The sequence below is a fragment of the Uloborus diversus genome, chromosome 4 (genome assembly GCF_026930045.1).
Source record: "Uloborus diversus isolate 005 chromosome 4, Udiv.v.3.1, whole genome shotgun sequence".
In the NCBI taxonomy this organism is placed as follows: domain Eukaryota; kingdom Metazoa; phylum Arthropoda; class Arachnida; order Araneae; family Uloboridae; genus Uloborus; species Uloborus diversus.
In genome coordinates, this window is record NC_072734.1 from 67,950,977 (window position 1) to 67,970,928 (window position 19,952).

General features: G+C 33.7%; 1 protein-coding gene across 1 annotated transcript in view; it reads right to left on the reverse strand.

Annotated features, from left to right (window-relative positions):
* LOC129220511 (ankyrin repeat domain-containing protein 17-like) overlaps window positions 1–19,952 on the reverse strand; it is a 159,884-nt gene that overhangs the window by 109,639 nt on the left and 30,293 nt on the right. Inside the window, exons 6-7 of the mRNA XM_054854939.1 lie at window positions 12,179–12,323; window positions 4,496–4,828 (exon numbers count right to left, since the gene is read on the reverse strand). Of these exons, the coding sequence (XP_054710914.1) occupies window positions 4,496–4,828; window positions 12,179–12,323 (478 nt within the window). The remainder of the gene's footprint in view (window positions 1–4,495; window positions 4,829–12,178; window positions 12,324–19,952) is intronic.

Consider the following 19,952-nt stretch of genomic DNA (forward strand, 5'->3'; position numbering starts at 1 on the left):
GTACTTTGAAAGTATTGGACTGGAGATTTAGCTGGCTTGTACTGGAGATTTAGCTGGCCGTTTCAAAGTGTTTGAAACTTTGAAACGGCCAGCTAAATATCCAGATCTCAAACCAATCGGGATCTTACTGGGCGACCTTAGCAAGACGAGTTTATGCAAATGTGAGACCATTTACTTCATCAATAGAGCTGAAATCAACTACCAGAGATGAATGCTATAAAACAGATTCCGAACTTTGTCAAAAACTTGTTTTATCTTGAAAACAAGAATATTTGAAGTTTTTCGAAGGAGTGGAACCTGTACAAGCTTCTAAATGTTTCTAATTTTTTCCCCTGTGCTTTTTCCTATGCAGGCCTTCAAGAATTTACTCAGGCTCAAATGAAGATTTATAATATTTTCTGATAATGAAATAATAACAAATGATTTTTTTTTCTCTTTTTTACATGTATTTAAGGTAACAATTTTTCTCAAAATATGTTTTGATTCTCAGTTAAAGATAAGTCCTTTTTTTTTTTCAAAAAAGTTACTGGCCTTAAAGTTTTTTACCCAGACTTTACTATAAAATGAAGCACTTTCTTCAAATTAATAAATTTCAATCTTGCCAAAAAAGGACTTACAGTTTAATTGCAAAATTGATAAATTCAGAGTTGACACCATACTTATATTAATTAAATCTTACTTATAACGCATAACATTAATATAAAATATGAGTGTACATAACTAAACAAAGCTTTTAAAAGAGCAAAAGCATTAAATTACTATTTTACTGTTATTGAAAGATATTTAAAAAATCTTTTGAAATATACAAGTAAGAAATTGATAGTGAAATAAACATGTGCAAAATAAAACAATAGCAAATGCAGCCATGGTTGAGGAAAATGACAAAGAACTGCTGGCTCGTAACAAACAATGCTAAAGCCAGCTAACAAGGACGGAGTGAAAGTGACAAGGAGAGCATGAAATAGTTTGCAACAGATACACTTTGCAAAGAATAATGACTTACAATTGCTGAGCGCTGCTTCATATGCATCAACACCAAAAAACAAGAAAAGGAAATACAAGACTGCTGCACAGTAGGGGGGGGTGTCAAAAAAAACTTTTTATCCTTTTTCAAAACGCCATACTGGGGAAAACTTGCCTATTGGGTAGGTAAGTAAAATGCACATTAAACAAAAAAAAAAAACCCAGCTAGCGCATTGTACGAGAAATTTCGATTTTTTTTTTTTTGAAAATAAAGTCATTTTACAATTTTTTTCACAGTACTCAGCCAATAATATTTGAAACTGCTATAGTGTAAATCCTTCAATAAAATAGTTAGAAAACACGAAAAAAATGTAAACTGGTCGAAAGCTTTCAATTTGCGTTAGCGGGAAAGATTCTAAAATTGGTCAATTATTGCATTTAAGGTACATACTAACACCTAAAAGAAGGGTATAGTAGAGCATGCTGAATATTGTGTTAAGCGTCTATTACTTTATTTACTTCACGGTACAATTAATTACAATAGAATGGTCTTTTAATGAAGAAAATAAAACAATAAATTAATGTTTACTTTAATGTTCACGAAAAAAATCGCTGCCCTTCAGCTGAAATTCATGTATTTTCAAAGAAATGTAGGAAAAGGCTAAACCAGAAATATTGATGTTAAAGAAAAATTAGTTCGTGCGAAGAAGTTGACACTGAAATAGATTAAAATTATCAAGAATCTGAGCCGGACGCTGGAGCTAAGTCACTTTGATAGATGCGTATTAAACTGGAAAGTACTATATTATCAAGTTATCGCTTCTTAATTTCGGACCTTGCAGCGGCTACTGTTCTCACAAGAAAGATGTTGATTTCGTAACTAATTGAAGACCCCTCCCATGTTGTTGAGAAAACGAAAATTAGAAGAGGGAAAAAAAATCTAGATTTAAAGAACTTCATAAACAAAGCATAGAAGAACGCAATCCAAAAAACAATTATATTTTGATGGAAAGAAGATTAATGCCCTTTTAATTATGTATGCCAACCAAAAGATTTTCGAAGAGCCATAAAATGTGGTTTTTATTTGGACGAACTTGATGTATTGAGATATGACTGTACCATTACTATCACGGGATAGAGACTGAAGTATAAGTTAAAAGAGCTCTGCAGTGGGGAGCTTTACACTTCAAGGAGCTATCATTCCGGCATTTAATTGCAATCTCTAGATGATAAAACGACCGGGGCCAAGTCATTTAGTGGGCCGATAGGCACCCAGCTTAGTAAGTGAGATAAGCTTCCAATAAAGGATTTTAAAATTGTTTATTTTGAAGACACAGATTCCAATTATCATATATTGATTCCAATACTTTAAGCAAAGATTAACGGTGCCTGCTAGACATTAGTTCTGCTATAAATTCAAATAGTTGCCCTGTGGACTTATCGGTTCATGAACCAGGTCCTTTTTCCCACTAACCATGGCCAACAACAACCAACAGAATTTAGGGACTCTGTAAGTGTGGAAACCAGATGATCATAAAATGTTAGCATCTTTCATTCTCAACTCTTACATGCTTGTGTGTTTCAAAATAAAGAAATCTTATTAAAGGAGTATGTCATTTTCAACTTACATGAGGCAATATCAAACAGAAGTAGTGCTTTTATCTTAGATTCTTCAACTTTCTTTTTAAATGTTTCTCTTTATCACGTTTAAACGATACCTTCTGGTAACTTTTTGCAATGCAGTTAGTTCTTTTCTTTCTGTTTTTCTTTTTTTTTTTTTTGTATTTCTAGTAATAATGTTATTATAATAAAAAGTGAACATTAATTTGTTCTTTTATTTTCATCATTAAAAGGTCATTCTATTACAATTAGTTGTACTGTGAAGTAAATAAAGTAATATTCGTTTAACACAACACTCAGCATACTTTACTACACCTTTCTTTTAGGCGTTAGTATCACCTTGAATGCAATAATTTACCAATTTTAGAATCCTTTTGCATTACCGCAAATTGAAAGCTTTTGACCAGTTTACATTTTTTTCATGTTTTCTAACAATTTTATTGAAGGATTTTCACTATAGCAGTCTCAAATATTACTGGCTGAGTACCGCGAAAAAATTGTAAAATGACTTGATTTTCGAAAAAAATCGAAATTTCAAGCACAATGCGCTAGCTGGGGACTATTTTTTTTCTTTGTTTAATGTGCATTTTACTTACCTACCCCATAGGCAAGTTTTCCGCAGTATAGCATTTTGAAAAAGGAAAAAAGTTTTTTTCGAACAACCCTACTGCACAGTCAGAACAGGAAAATTTGATTTTTACTACACCTTTTATTTCAATCATTTTTTTTTTTCACAAAGTAATTTTTGGTCTACAAACTGCAAGATAATCTTTTTTCAAAATTTTGCATAAATTAATATGTGATCATACAAAAGTTTTATGAAATGCAAATTTGCACCTTGTATGGAAAAATCATAAAAATTGACAGCCATGAACTATTGCATTCTTCAAATTATTTTTTATATTACTTTAAAAGCACAAAAGCTCTTTTTTACTTTCCCCATAAATCTGTTAAATTATCCATGCTAAATATCTTCTCACAATTTACCATTTTTTTCCTCTAACTATAGCATAGTGTCTTGTTATTACTGCTGCAGAATGCATGCTAAGAAAAAAATTGCAACCAATTCTAATAAGTCTAAATCATCAGTTTAGAGGAAAAACTCTCTAAGTGCATTTTAAAAGTCATTAAGTGCAAAAATTCAAATAACAAATTAAGCTGGGATGATTAATTCAAAATCACAATAATGCAGACTTAAAACAAAACTTGAACATTAAAAATAAAATACTGCAACAAAAAATTGCCCAGAGTTTTTTTTTCTGTAATTTACTTTTTTTCCCACACTTACAGAAATTAATCTAATGTGAGTTTTTCCTCCAAACCGACGAAATATTATTATAATTTCCTATTGACTTATTGTTTGGCTTTAAACATAAAACTTTAATTGTTCATTCCTATTAACATCTTGAAGCTAGGGATATGAAAACATATCATATTTGAAAAAAATTCTTGTGACCATGATTTTTCTTTTTTTCCCCCCAACATGTTCCTCTAGCTAATGAAAATTTCTGATAATGCCGTTTGTTTATTAATTTATACATAATTAGCTTAAAAACTCTTCTTTCCTTTTCTAATCACAGCAATTCTGCAAACGAATAGTTAAAGAGCTGGATAAACAATTCTGAATAATCGTATAGCAATACGTGGTTTTAGTGGTAATATGGTTAAAAAATCATGCTACTTAGTTAATAAATTGATACATACAAAGCAAATTTGATATTCAAGAAACATTACACAGGAAAACACTGAACAAAATATTATACAAATCATGCAGTAAGTTGCAAATTAAATGAGCATAGGTGTATATTTCAAATTACACAAGCTTGGTATGAATAACAGCACAACTTATTCGTTCTAATATACCGAAAGAGAGACAGAGAATATCAGAATATCTAAAGGGAGAGATGCAAACCTTTGTAGCAGGCCAAAGTAAGAGCACTTTCTTTAAATTCGTTTGAATGGGTATTGATGCTGGCACCTCTTTCTACTAGAAGTTTAGCTACTCCAACGTGACCCGCACTAGCTGCTTCCATGAGTGGTGTGTGCCCATTCTCATTGTGATCTTCAATGTGCGATCCAGCATCAAGTAACACTTTCACAATATCTTCATGCCCAGCAGCACAAGCAAACATTAGAGGGGTGTTGCCTTCAGGGCACACTATAGATGGCAATGTGCCGTGCATCTCTTGCTGAGCTTTCATACTTAGGTCTTGATTTTTAGCCTTTGCACCTTTCATTTTTTTCTCTAAAAAAATAACTATAATTGCAGATAAAAGAACGTTACTAGAACTTTTCATTTCCTTAAGAAAAGGGGGAAATAATTATAAAATCATTTAAATGCAAAACAAAATGCAAATGATAAAATACAGTCAGAATTTGAAATTTTGAATCAAAAAGTATTGAAATCTATTATGAGGTATTGATTTTAAATGCCTTCATTGGCTAATGGGTTTTACAGAAAGAAAAAAAAAGTTGTAAAATAATAAGAAAGGTTATGAAGTTAGAAATCAAGACTATTTGTGCTTATAGTAAAAAAAAAAAACTTATCAATTTATATTTTGAAATTAGTATGATTCTAAAGCTAATTTCTTAAGTATTTGAACTTAATATATTTTAAAAAGACATTTTATCTAATTCTAAATCAATTGATATCTATTTATGAAAATTGGCAACACTTAAATTTGTTATATTTTCACACCTACAAAATAATCATTTTATATATTTTTCTTCAACAAAATTTGAAAACATTGACATGGGTGGAGTGTGGGAACTAACTTTTTCTTTTAACTCTGTATTTTGGTTATTCAATCCAAGCACAATAATTATGATTGATATACACTATATGATTAAAAGTACTGGGACACTTTCAAAAATTCATATTTTTAAGGATTTCTCAAGAAATAAAAGGTTATTTGCTTTGTAACTTTATTCACGTAAAAGATATGTTTCAGTTGTCATTTTCCAATAAAAGTTATAGTCGAGTCCCGACTTACTCGAGGGATGCGTTCCAAGACTCCTCGTGTAAGTCAAAATTTCATGTTGTGGAAAAATGTATATTTTTCAAATTTTTTAGGAACGTATCAAATTTTCTTAGACATTTGTAAACACCCCTCAAACTGCTTTCAAGCATTCCTCAACTTTATATTAGTTTCTTACATAAAGAACAGATCTTTTACTGTATTTAAAAGATAAAAAAAGCCATTTTATTCAACTTAAAATACTAAAGATGTACAAAATAAATGACCGATGGGAAGGAAAGACAAACATGGAACACACAGTAAGTAGTAATAATAAAATGCTGCACTATAACAGTACTGTGTAGAGTAGATACAGTAATAATATTCATGAGATAAAACGATGGTTTATGCTCCATAATCAGATCGTTATTTTTATCGAACACATTTTTCAATATGGTTGCTTCGCCTTTTCTTTAATAACTTTTCTATTTGGCCTTATCAACAGCCTCTCTTCCTGATCTCTTTAATCTATAATACAAGAGCAGCTACCATTTTCATACTATTTACTTTGCTTAGACACTGCAAGCTTTAATATTGGAACTAACTCCTGAACTTTTACAGATATCTTTTTGTTTTGACTTTTAATTGTACGTATGGAAGATTCAATCATATACTTTTTGTCGTGCTACCGACCACGTTTTGTAGTTGTTCAAGCATATCAAGAATCTTAATTTTTTTTTTTTTTTTTGGTGTTTAGATAAAACACCATACTAACGTGCCATTACATTTCATCAACTTTAATATTTAGAATGAATAAATGAAAAATACTGAGTGGTTATTTGATGCACTAACAACGCAATGAAACTAGTTTGATGTGAGAACTTTCGCTGTCAGTGATGCTAAGAGGATGTAATAACAGTCATGAAATCAATATTTAGTAGCCAATAACTAAGTCGATTCTTCCTTCCAAAAAAATTTCCTATTGTGGACAGGGGCGGCATTTCAGCATTTCGTTTGGGGGGGTTGAGTTTTTTGAACATGAATTTTCTCAGTACGGTATATTGGTTAACAGGAAAGGATGATAAAATGGTTTTAATTTTAAGAACAATAAAGCAATTTTGAAGTTGAGACACAAATGTTATCTACTATAAAATTACTGACCTGATTGAAATAGTCAAAAAACAATGGAAGCAATTCACAAAACAATTCTTCTTCCCTCAAATTTCACTTACTATAAGTAAGCGTAATATTTTTTTTTCCCCTTTCTATGACCGATTTACATAATATTGAACAGACCAATGATAAATATATCTCATCAAATCCTGTCTCAATTTCTTGAGAAGCTGAATTGATCATTTTATTTAAAATAGCGATTTAATATTTTGACTAAAACTTCATGTGGTTTTGTCACCTCTTCTACATTGGCATACAGTAAAAACTGTTATGGAAAGTTCTGTCACAAAGTTTTACACTTTGTTCAAGGGCTCAAGCATGCATTAGTGTGAAAATTACTAAGAGTTTCAAATGTCAATCCAAGAATTAAGGTTAGCAGATTGAAATTTTTGTGATAGAGTGTAGCATTGTTCAAAAAACGCTCCGCAGTATAAATAAAGTAAACAATAATTCAAACAAAGTCACACATATTAAAATGACATCAGATTTTCTATCATTGAAAAGGTCAATTTCCAGTAATTCTTCTATGGAGCTTTTATAACTTTTGAATACCATCGTGTGTCACTTAGAGATTGTCAAGTAAAGAGCCTCAAGATATATTTGTTGATATGAAAGTATTTTTCAATGTGGGATGTTTTTCATAAAGAGCATACCTTTACAAAGAGTTTCTAAGAAAGCATATAATGCATTGAGTTGCTAAAATATGTTTCTAGTACAAGGAATCAATGAACACTTATTAGCTAAACATTAAGTTATAATATGAGCATAAAAATTTATGTAAAATGACATGGAGTTTACGCAAAGAAATTGCGCAGTCTAAACACTGTACGGGCATCTCATAGAAGATGCACCAGCGTAACATAGAATACACAATTTTGAAATATTTAACCCATATGAAGAGATTACTTCTTTAGTTAAGGCAAACAATTATTCTCCTTCTGTTTTTTCTGTTCTTAAAATGCAAGCAAATAATTTTCTAAGTTATCTAAATTGAATTCAGCCATTTTTTAAAAATTATTCTTAGTAAAAAATTTGGGGGTGCAACCGCCCCCTCTCACTCCCCCTATTTGCCGCCCCTGATTGTGGACGAGGAATTCGCGTTAGCTCTAAAATTCGTTACTCGGAAAAAAATTCGCGTCATAGCCATTTCGCGTAAGTTGAATCACGTTAGCAGGAGTCGACTGTACATTACTCTTACCTTTAGGGGATCAGTAACAAATTGAAGAAAACAAAAATGGTTTTCAATCATTATAAAGCTTAAAAAGCTGAGAATAAGCTGTAAATTTCAGAAATTAATTGACTATGTAGAATTATTTTACATCTTTTTAAGCAAGTATCACCGATATTCACGAAAATATGAGCATTCTTTTCAAAACTGGGAATTTTATTAGAAGGTTTTTGGCGCATAATACGCAAAGTTTTCCATCAAAGCTTACCAAACTCTTAGAAACCTTGACAGCATACAAGAAGAATCATACTAAAATTTGAAGTTTTAATGATGAAAATTTGATAAAATATGGACATTTAAAGCAATTTCTCACTGCATATGCGCGAGAGATAGCAACTTATAACTTTGACAATCTAAGACCCAACTAGATTCTTCAACTCGTTATAAAATTCCAGATCAGTATCATAAAAATTCAGAAAGTTAATGAGCCGAATTTTAAAAAATTCTCGGATAGGCGAAAAGTTGTGAGGGGTTGTTCGCAAGTTTACAACATTTGCTTGCAGTCGTTCTGTGTGATTCATGATAAAAACAGATTATTTCAAAACGACCCCTCACGGTTCGTCGCCTATCCAAGAATTGTTGAAATTCGACTATTTAGATCACTGATAACTTTCTGAATTTTTAAGATATTGAACTGGAATTTTATTATGAGTTGAAGAAACTAGCTGGGTTTTAGATTGTGAGAGTTGTAAATTGTTATCTTTTGTGCATGCTCAGTGAGGAATTAATTGCTTTAAATGTCCATATTTTATCAAACTTTCATTATTTTAACTTCAAATTTTAATATAATGATTGTTTTGTATGCTATCAAGGTTTCTAAAAATTTGGTAAACTTTGATGGAAAACTCTGCATGTTATGAGCCAAAAACCTTTAAATAAAATTCAGTTTTGAAAGAAATGCTCATATATTTGTGAATATCAGTGAACCTTGCTCAAAAATATGTAAAATTATTCTACATAGTCAGCTAACTAATTTCTGAAATTTACAGCTTATTCCCAGCTCTTTAGGATTAATGATGATCAAAAACAATTTTTGGTTTCCTCAATTTGTTACTGATCCCCAAAACGCAAGAATAATGAAACTTTTATTGGAAAAGGACAGTTGAGAAGCATACCTTTTACATGACAAAAGTTACAAAGCAATTGATCTTTTATTTCTTGAGAAATCCTTAAAAATGTGAATTTTTGAGTGTCCCAATATTTTTGGTCATATAATGTATCATACATTTCAATCATATCAATCTTACTCATTCAAAGACCAAACAATTAAAGAAAAACAAAATGTAACATGCTTAAAAACAAAAACAAAAAATTAACCTACATTAAAAAGGAAGAGGGAGGGAAATCTAAAGTTAATAAAAAGGTGATAATAGGATTTAAAAAAATAAGTACTAAGCTAAGAATTATATTGAAACTTATAGCTTGATGTTTAATGATAAGTATGGAAGAATTACCATCTCTAGTTTAAAGCTACTTTTCAAATAAAAGAAACAAGCATACATGCATGTAAAATCTTATGATTTTATATTTTACTACATCATAATTACTTCAATCATATTGCAGAATTGCATTTAACAGAAAAAATATCCACGCAAATTTACTCTAGTTAAAATGTTTAATGCTAACAAAATGTAAGTTTTAAACAAGGTTGCCAAACTTTAGGACAAAAGTAAAAAATAATAAATTTCATAATTCATATCGAACTAATCAAACAAAATTTTAAAATGAACTGTATGTTATCAAAATGCCAAAAAAAATTTTTTAAGAGACTAAAAGATTGCAATACAAAATACTTTTAACATTTAAATGTGGATCTTTGTGAGATTAAAAAATGAGCTCATACAAAATACTTTAGCACAAAACATGGTGTTTTTAATTTTTTTTTTTTTTTTTTTTTTTAAATCTTTAGCACTTGTGTGTATGTTTTCTACCTTTACTTTCATTTATATTATTAGATCTACAAAGCAGACTGTGCTTTATAGTGTGAAGAAGGTTGCAGAAAATACAGCTCTGTCATACTCATTAGTCGAGTAATCTCCCTGACCTATCCCCACATACACTACCACATGTTGTCCATACAAGTAGTAAAAATGGAAAATCATAATTTTAAACTGGAACTGGCGAAGCTGGCTAAAGCTGGTAGTTAAAGGAAAATATAGATGAGTCTATACACAAAGTTACTACACTTAACTTAAATATGAATACATTAGTATTAGAACATTTCAGCTCAAAGAATCAGAAAACAAAATATAAATTAATTTGAGGTAAAGTAGGACTTAGGAGTGGTTGGCATAATAATATCAGTCACTTTGACAACATCAATGCAGGGCCTATCACTGCTTATGCTTCTCAAATTTTTTAATATTAGACTGTAACTCTGACTAACAAAGCACACCTCAGTTTACCTTGCTCTATAACATGGTTTTATATACACTGGTGTGCAAAAATTAAGGACTAAGTCAAAAAATTAGCATATCAGCTGAACGAAGAGGCAGAGCGGACAGAAAGACCAATCAGGAGATTAAGTAAGGTGATGTACGGTAGCACATGCGCAGATATGCAGGCAGACGTAATGGGGGAGTGTCTGAGTAGTATAAAGCATGTTGTCGGTGTAAGATCAGTATTTCTGGCAAAGAGATTGCACGCCGTATAGCAGTTAAAATCACACAGAGTTGCTGCTTCAGCGAGAAATGGCGAATAATCAATCTGTTAGACGACATCTGGATGCTTTTACCCGAGGTCGAATCATTGGGAAGTTGAAGGAAGGCCGCAGTGTGACAAGTGTGGCTGCAGAGTTCGGAATTGCTCACAGCATCGTTTCACGACTTTGGAGACAATTTCAAACTACAGGAACAGCTATCCGGGGGTTCAGTAGTGATCGTAAACGAGGAACCACGCCCGCAGATGACCGGTATATTGTCTTACAGGCCAGAAGAAACAGGCGGCAGACAGCGGAAGAAATCGCTAGACACACGACACAGGCGGCTGGACGACCGATATCGCGTTTTACCGTGACCAGAAGACTGCACGTTGGTGGTCTGTTTGCACGACGCCCTATACGGCGTGTACCTCTAACCCCTGCCCATCGGAGAAGGCATTCTCTGTGGTGCCGGGAACACCGGAATTGGAGAGACAATGAATGGGGACGAGTACTCTTTGCAGAAGAGAGCAAATTCAGTCTGAGTAGCGATTCTAATCGCATACTCATCTGGGGAGAGCGGGGAAGCCGCAATCATCGCACATTGAAAGGGACAGGTATGGAGGTCGCGGTGTTCTCATTTGAGGAAGCATCATGCTTGGTAGTCGTACAGACCTTCACATCTTCGATGCAGGTTCAGTCAATGGGACCCGTTATTGTAACGAGATTCTTCTTCCATATGTGCACCTTTTTTAGAGCCGCTATGGGTCCGCAGTTCCTTTTCATGGATGACAATGCACCATGTCATCGCACAGTAGCTGCCGAACAGCTCTTACAGAGTGAGGATATTGAATGTATGGATTGGCCGGCACGATCTCCGGATCTCAATCCCATCGAGCATGTATGGGATTTTCTATGCAGACGCTTGGCAGCTCGTACCTTACCACCAGTAACGATTCGGGAGCTTCGATTGGCGCTGCAAGACGAATGGGCAGCAATGCCTCAACAACCCATTGACACCCTCATTCTCAGCATGGGCAGACGCTGTGAAACCTGCCTAACAGTCGGGGGAGATCATATCCCCTACTAAAGACCGGATGTTTCCTGCTGGACATCCATCACAGGGATGTTTCGGCCTTCAGTCGCATTGCGCTCCATGCTACTTTTTCAATAAAGCTTCTTTTTATCCCTCTGATTTCTCTTTTAGTAAGTGTTGCTTACATTACACATGTCCTTACGTATTGGGGATCTTACGGTATTTAATGTGTTGATTTGGTAAGCTTTTGTAAAAAGTTATATTGTAAAACCGTCTCATCCTTAATTTTTGCACACCAGTGTATGTGAATGGTGAAAGTTCAGATTTAAAGAGATATGTGGAAGGTGATAACGTTAAAAATGTTGACACTTGACCACAAAATAAAGCAAATTATAGTTTTTTTTTAAACATTTTTTAAGCATTCACGCCTTATTTGAAATTCTACGCCCCTCCAGGGAGGTACGTACCACAGGTTGAAAACCCAAATTTTAAAACTTTGTTCGAGAAAATATTTTAATACAATTTTAAAAAGCATCCTTTACACAATGATTATATTAATTTACCTTGAGATGTCTGAGCATTTACATCAGCACCATGTTGAATAAGCAATTTAACCAAATCTAAATGACCTGCATTAGCTGCTTCCATGAGAGGTGTCATATCTTTCATACCCCGGTCATCAACATTTGCATTCATTGCGAGCAGGAGCTGCAAATTTTCATAAAACTTCTATATACCATAAAACAAGAAATATATGTATACTATGAAACTTGTAAGTATATGCAGATCATAACTTCATATAAACTTCAAACAAATAAAGCAAAAGAAAACAAAAATTTGCTAATCTTCCTAGCATACAGTACATTTTAATGCATAAGGTTAAATTTTATACTGAATATTCAAACAATATATCCATAAACAGTAAATGCAACAATTACAACTTTCAAGCTTTAGACATAAAAAGTAACATTACTCGTCTGATTGTTTAGTTAAATTGTGTATTAAAAACGTACATTGGAAAGAGGCAACACACTTATGATTAAGAAGTTTTAGAAGTCAATCTGAACAACAAATGATTATTATTATTATTATTGTAATAAACAGCAAATTTTCTCATGCTCAATATAATTTTAAAATTTCGAGATAATTTTCTTAATTACTTTATCTAAGGCTTTGTTAACCAAAACTAATGTTTCATATATTTATAGTTATTCAATAACAAAAAGTTACAAATCAAGAATTTCTCAAAATTTTAAGAAATGTTTTGAAATTAGGGTTCAGAAATGTTATTGAGATAAATTACTTTTAAAAATTACTGCAAGCATTAATATGCATTTTATTTCAACTTAATTTAATTTTCCATCTTGCACAAAGATCCCGCACAAAAAATCAAATAAGCAAATTGCCAGTACTCTCGGCACCATGCCTCATTCCCTTCTTTCCTTTTAACAATTTTAACCAAGCTTGAATGTTCTTAGCATTTTGGTTGACTTCCTTTGCTTGGCCAATAGTTTCAGCTTATGGCTCTCAATAAGCAATAAGTATTAGCAGCTATGAATGTTTAGGCTATTGTTTTTAACGCTATTGTTTATTGTTATGCATTGTAATTTAATAAAAATGTAAAATTTGAAATTGTACGTTTTGTCGATTTTTATACTGTACAGTACGTAAGCAAATTCCACAGAACCTAAAAAATGTCGCATGAATAGAGCTATAGTTTATGAGGATACAAAAGATCCTCGATAGGCTACGTCAATGGTTACCGATTGACCACAACTTTTAGCAACGTCAACCTTTTTGTACGTTAATCACAACATTAATTCCACCCCCAATTGCACAACTGAGCGAAAATTAACGTGTTCTTGGAAGAATCTCAGCAAAGGAATAAAGGCGTGCATTCCAAGAAACAGAACAAGAAGGGTCCAAATCCTCCTATAAACAAAGTGTGAATAGGCGATTTAACAGGGTGGCGACAGAAACTGGAAAAAAAATTTCCCTGACTTTTCCCTGATTAAGTTCACCAAATTTTCCTGACTTATGTTACCAATGTTAATAGTTTCCTTTCTTTGCCCTACCTGAAAAGCACTGTATATTAAATAAAACGCAATGTTTAAAACAGTTTAAGCTGTTAATTAAAAATATATTTTGAAAAGATGCTCCTTTTTTTTGGTAAAAATAGTGTATTAAATTATTGACAGAGAAATATTGTAGGAAATCTAAAACAAATACTCGACTTCCAGGAACCAGTTAACATTAGAATTCTAAGAAATTATTAAAACCACTCTTAAAGACGTATCTAATCGTGATAAAACTAAAAAATTTAAATGGAGATAAATTTAACTGAATTTTCAAGCAGCATAATTGTTGCTGCAAGAATTACAAGTGATAGTTTAAGTATAGAAGTAACGTAGTTTTACTTACGTAAATAATATTGCTGTGTGCAGGCAACGGCAGTATCTGCAGAAATTAGTTTTCGAGATATTTGAAGAAATGTGTGGTGGATTCAGTACTAACAACAGGAAAATGTTGGAATTAGAAGTTTTTTTTCTCGCGCCTCTTTTTCAGCAGAAACCAAATAAGCGAGTATATTTACTAATAATAAAGCTGAATGTCCTTTGTCTGGATCTCTGTCTGTCAGGGTCTCTGTGACACGCATAGAGCCTAGACCTTCGGCCGATTTTCATGAAATTTGGCAAAGTTAGTTTGTACTAGTGATGGCCATAATCGAGATCTCGGGAGTCGAGTATTTCTGATAATCGAGTGATTGATAATCGAGATCTTTTTAAGTCGATCACTCAAGTGATTGATAATCGAGATCTTTTGCAATCAAGAACTCGAGCGATTGACTTCTCGAGATCTTCCGAATCGAGTACTCGAGCGATAGACTTCTCGAGATCTTTTGAATCGAGTACTCGAGCGATTGACTTCTCGAGATCTTTTGAATCGAGTACTCGAGCGATTGACTTCTCGAGATCTTTTGAATCGAGATCTCAAGATGTTTTAAATTGAGATCTCGAGATGTTTCAAATCGAGATCTCGAGACGTTTGAATCGAGTACTCAAGTAGTTCATTTTCTGAGCTTTTCCAAAATTGAGTTGACTGCTACGGGGGTGCCCACTAAAAGGGGGTGGGGCATGGCGCAGCCTGTGTAACTAAAATTTTTAGAGCCTTTTTCTTGAGAGGGTTTTTTAATCTCATTTTCGGAAGGGAGGAAGGGGTCCACAGAGCAGCCTGCGAAACAGAAATTTTTAGAAGCGCTTTTTTGAGAGTTTTTTTTTTTTTTAATCTCATTTCGGGAGGGGGGGAGAGCTCTTTCTAGACTGATGCTCCGTAACATTTGAGAGGGTGCAACATCGCCCTGCAAAAGGGGGGAGGTGGACTCCCTTGACTTCAGTTGAATTCCCAAGTTGTTTTGGCAGGGGTGCGCTCGAGATACGAATGTGACATTTAGCCTACCATTTAGGGGTATAATAAGGGGTGAACCCTCCTGGATTTTAGAAATTTTAGGTTAAGTTGGGGGGGATTGACACCCCCCTTTTAGAAGGGGGATCAATACCATTCCCCCCAAATTCCATGAAAAATTCTAGTTTTTACATTTAAGTGGGTCTAGTTTTTTGTTGTTTTCCGATAAAATGAGCAGATACACCTTTTGTCCCCTTACCCTCCGGCAAAGTTCGAAATGCAAGCTTGTTTTAGGGGGTGGATTCGATAGATTTTAGTCTTCATTTTGGGGTCGCAATCCTTAGGGGATGCAGGTTCGACTAGATTCCGTTAGCTTGTCACAAACTAGAAGCTCGGCATTTGGGCGACTGAGTGATTTATTCGAACGGTTATGCATTTAAACTAATGATTTTCAGTTATCACATGATTATTTCGAATGGTTTCAGGCTCTCAAACATGAAGTTAATAATGTAAACAAGTAGGGGAATAGTTGCTCTGTGCAAAAGTACTCATTCTTTCCTAGTTTATAACTTTGCTTTTTTTTTTGATGTTCTTGTTGAGAGTAAAGTATATTTATCTGACTAATACATGAGGAGGGAGGGTAAAATATTTCTGATTGCATTTTCCAGAGGATTGGGATTCCTGGCGCATTGAAAAGTGTACAAGTGTGGCTTGAAGTGCATTGAAGTTCATGATTATTTTTTTTTTCTTTCTTGATCCGCTCTTTTTTATTTTTATTTTTCATTCGTCGACTTTAGGAATATGCAATAACAGTAAAAGTGTTGGAAGTGAAGTTGAAATGTTTCTGAGTGCATTAAAAAGAAATATTGAAGTTTGTCGTGTGGGATTAATTTTAGCTTCCACTCTTCGGCTCAATTTTTAAATAAAAATTACATTTTATACAGATTTTTTTTTTTTTTTTTGAAATTCCATACATAAGATATTTGTGACTTCTTGTGTGCGTAGCATTTATTTTTGCGTGGGTAGTTAAATTTAAGTATTTTGCTTGTTTTACTCCCTTCTGTTTATGTCATATTCCTTATAGTTTCGTAAACGTTAATTAGTATATTATTTACTCAACTTAAAAAGTTTCAGTCAATTAATGTGCTGATTTTATGGGGGTTTTTTTTTGTAAAGTTGAGGCAAAACTGCTGAAAATGCTTAGGCTCGCAACGGTCCACTTCGGAGCTTAAGGTTCCGTAGCTACGTTTCATTTTCCGTGCACTGGTCCTCAAAAAGGTTAAAATTGATTGTCAAGTTTCTCTAAAAAGCAGATTACGTATTCGGTTTTCAAATCATCCGAGATGCTCGATAACCGAGCATTCCACAAAAAACAATATATTATACAAGAGAGAGCGCGGGGGAGGGGGTAAATGGCACAGACCGCGCCATTGAAGTTTTGAAGAGGAGAGGGTAACCTGAGCGGGCTTTAATTTATTTTAGAGGGTTCAACGTCGCATTTGAGGGATGAGTGTCATCGCCATGGGGGGGGGGGGGCACCACTGCATTATAAACACCTTGCATTTAAACATTTAATAAACGTTTTGACATGGCTGCCACAGCGTTAACAATCGCTTTAAAACGTTTACTCAACGATGTGTGCTCTCTGAGTAACACCATTCGAAAAAAAGCAGAAGCAATTATTTGATTCAATAACCTTGTAGAATGACAGGGGTGACACATTTGAGAAGCAATTATTTGATTCTAAAACCTTACAGAATGACAGGGGTGTCCGTCCATCCCTGTGAGCAATGGCGCGCTTTTTATGACAATCCCCCCTCCTCCAAGAAACGATAATCCGAAAAAGGGCTAAGGCTACATTAAATTTTCAATTACACGGTTTGTACCATACCCGTCAAGGGCACCCATATGCAAAATTTTAAGGGGGGGGGGGCTCAGATATTTTCCCCATGGTTTAATAGGTATTTTACCCATAGAAACCGATTTCAGTACAGATTCGAGTTGTTAAAATTTGACATTTTTAATAACTTATTGATTAATTGCTGGAGAAGAAATGATTTTACATTTTTGCAAAAAAAAAAAGTACTAAAAGCAAGGATGTCCTAATTTCAAAGAAGGGGGGAGGGGGCTTGAGCCCCCACTTCCCCCTCCCATATGGAAGCCCTTGATACCGGTTTAATATATTTTTAAGTTTAACAACTCTCAAGTTTAAACCTGCTAGTGTCGCCCAACGACTTGCCCATATTATCATTATCCCTCACTTTTTAATAAAAATTGTACATATGTACGTATTTAATCTTAATAACTGTCAAGTTCAAAACAGTATGGAAAGCGTTTCTCTATCCTTTGTTTCACCACCGGATCACACCAGGGGCGGATACAGAAAACCTTTGAAAGGGGGTGGGGGTCATGCTGAAGAAAGCCGTCCCCCATGAACGAAATTCCTGTTTTAAGTACGAAAAAATGCTGAAACTTTTTTGGGGGTCAATAAAAAGCCCCAAATCGGTCAGGTATAAGGCACATAATTGGGGATAAACGTTGCAAATTAATTTCATAAGCAATAAAACGAAGTAGTAGTTCAAATATTTTCTTTGAAAAATAATTGATATATTGAAAAGATAAGATACTGTCATCGTTTGCATTTTATGCATGAATTATTTGAACACAATGTGTACGGATACCATTCTCGAGAGTTTAGGGGGGAGGGGTTTATGACTCCCATGACCCTCCATTGTATCCGTCACTCACACAACACATGCCCTCCATAAATCCGCTCATATGATAATTAATAATTTTTGTTCTAAAAATATCGTTTGATTATTAAGGAATCTCTCAATTATCAAAAATTTGAAGCCAAACATTCAACTACAGTGGAACTTCCGAATAGTGGACAGTCAAGGGACCAGAAGTTTTGTTTGTTATTGGGAGGTGTCCGCTATTAGGAGGAACTATTTAATTTACCTTTTTCAAAATGGGCTGTTGTTCCCTTTGTAGAACACAATCGAAACAATTGCGAAAGGTTTACTATATTTTACGTCAAGTGTAATTAATCTGTTTTTTCTTGATAAAGGTATACTGACAGCACACACTTGTCTTAAAAAGCATTTAATCAACTAAAGTAATCAGTTAAAACAGTTCGACATCTCTTTTTTGCATTACCAACAGCGGCGATTCGGCGGAGCAACTCCCCTCCCCCCACACACTTTTTATGGTTAATTTATTTATTTTATCTCGAGTATCACTATTGCATGATTGACAGTTGGCACTATGACCTTGAATATAGGCAAATCTTTTTCATATCTAAAAATTAAACAACCCAACGAAACCACGGCGCCATAAAGCCGACTACTACCAGCGCCGGTCTGCTCAATTGCATCTCCCGAGACCCCCGTTAGAAAAAGCGCCCAGTTTCCTCTTTTTTATCTTAACTTTTGAATAGTTATTCTGTACAAAATTCATTGAAATCTTAAGAAAAACGTACGTTAATTGTTAGGCTGACATCAGTTTTCACTTATCTGCTTCAATACTCAAAACTAGCCGTTACAAAATTATGACTTTTTTTTCTTTTTAATTTTTTTGCTGCCCGCAAAAAGTACCATGCCTTTTAGTTCTTTTTTTCTGCCCCCAAATTTTAAGCCCCAATCGCTGCCTCTGCCCATTACCACCCTTTTAATTCGAAGAAACAGTGATAAGGAATGTACGTTATTCGGAGTGTCCGTTATTCAGAGTGAATTACATGGAATGGCCTATATTGAGGGACTGGGACTAGCAAAAATGTCCATTAATTAGAGGTGTCCGTTATTCGGGAGTGTCCATTAAGGGAGGTTTCACTGTATTACCCCATTTGAATAAAGCAAGAGAAAAGCAATCATTTGATTTTAAAAAATCATTCCAAATCAATCCATTCCAAGAGCAAAGGGCACCACCTATGAAGCTCTTCCCCCAAGAGCAATACCCCCAAAAGAGACATAATCCCCTAAAAATTACAATTCTGCAGTTTACGTCAAAACTCCCCCCCCCCCCCTCCCCTCTAATTTGCACCCATAGGAATGAATTACAAGAGAAGTTAACAGGGGTCTGTCCAGGATTTTTCACTGGGTCCGTTTTTTGTGAAAAATAAAATAATTTTCTGAAAAATGAATTAATTTTGTGAAAAATCAAATAATTTCGCAAAAAAAAAAATTGTTAAAACGAAATTTTAGAATTTAGAGATGGCACAAACTGCATCAATTAAATTTAAAGTTGAGTGTTTTACTCTTCTATGTGAAAAAATCATTCTGGAGTGTTTATCTGATATTTGGCAGGGGGGGGGGGCATCGCTCTCTCAAGTATCAATATTTATCTACCATTCTACATTATGTGAAATTATACTAGAAATATTTCTGCACAGTATTTAAAATAACTGTAACAAAAAAATAAATAAAATAAAATTCAGAATAGGGTTCAGTATTTAACTTTTTGACCCAAGACACTCTTAAAAAGCACAGAATTTCGTTAAATCTTATAAATTCCGTGATTTTAACAAAAATAAAAAGATATTTTAATTGTTTACCTCTTAACAAAGCGTAATAAACATTAAAAATGCGAAAAATCGGATTCCCATAGCGGATGCAAAGAGATCGCAATTCTCAAAGTGAAGGAAGGCATCAAAAGTATAAAAACCGCTTGTAAAAGAAATATTTTTGATAAAATTATTTTAAAATTGCATTTTAGGGTCCTATGATAAACATTTCATTAATATCTGTGGACACAGTTGACGCAAAAAAAAAAATCTATTCAGCATTTTAATTTTTGACTCATAACAGAAAATGGAATTTTGCTTTAAAAACTTGAGATGAGAGTTCCAACAAAAATAAAGAGACTTTTCATTTATTTGCAACCTAATAAAGCGAAGTTAGCTTGAAAAAAGAACAAAATATGATTCTCATATCGGAT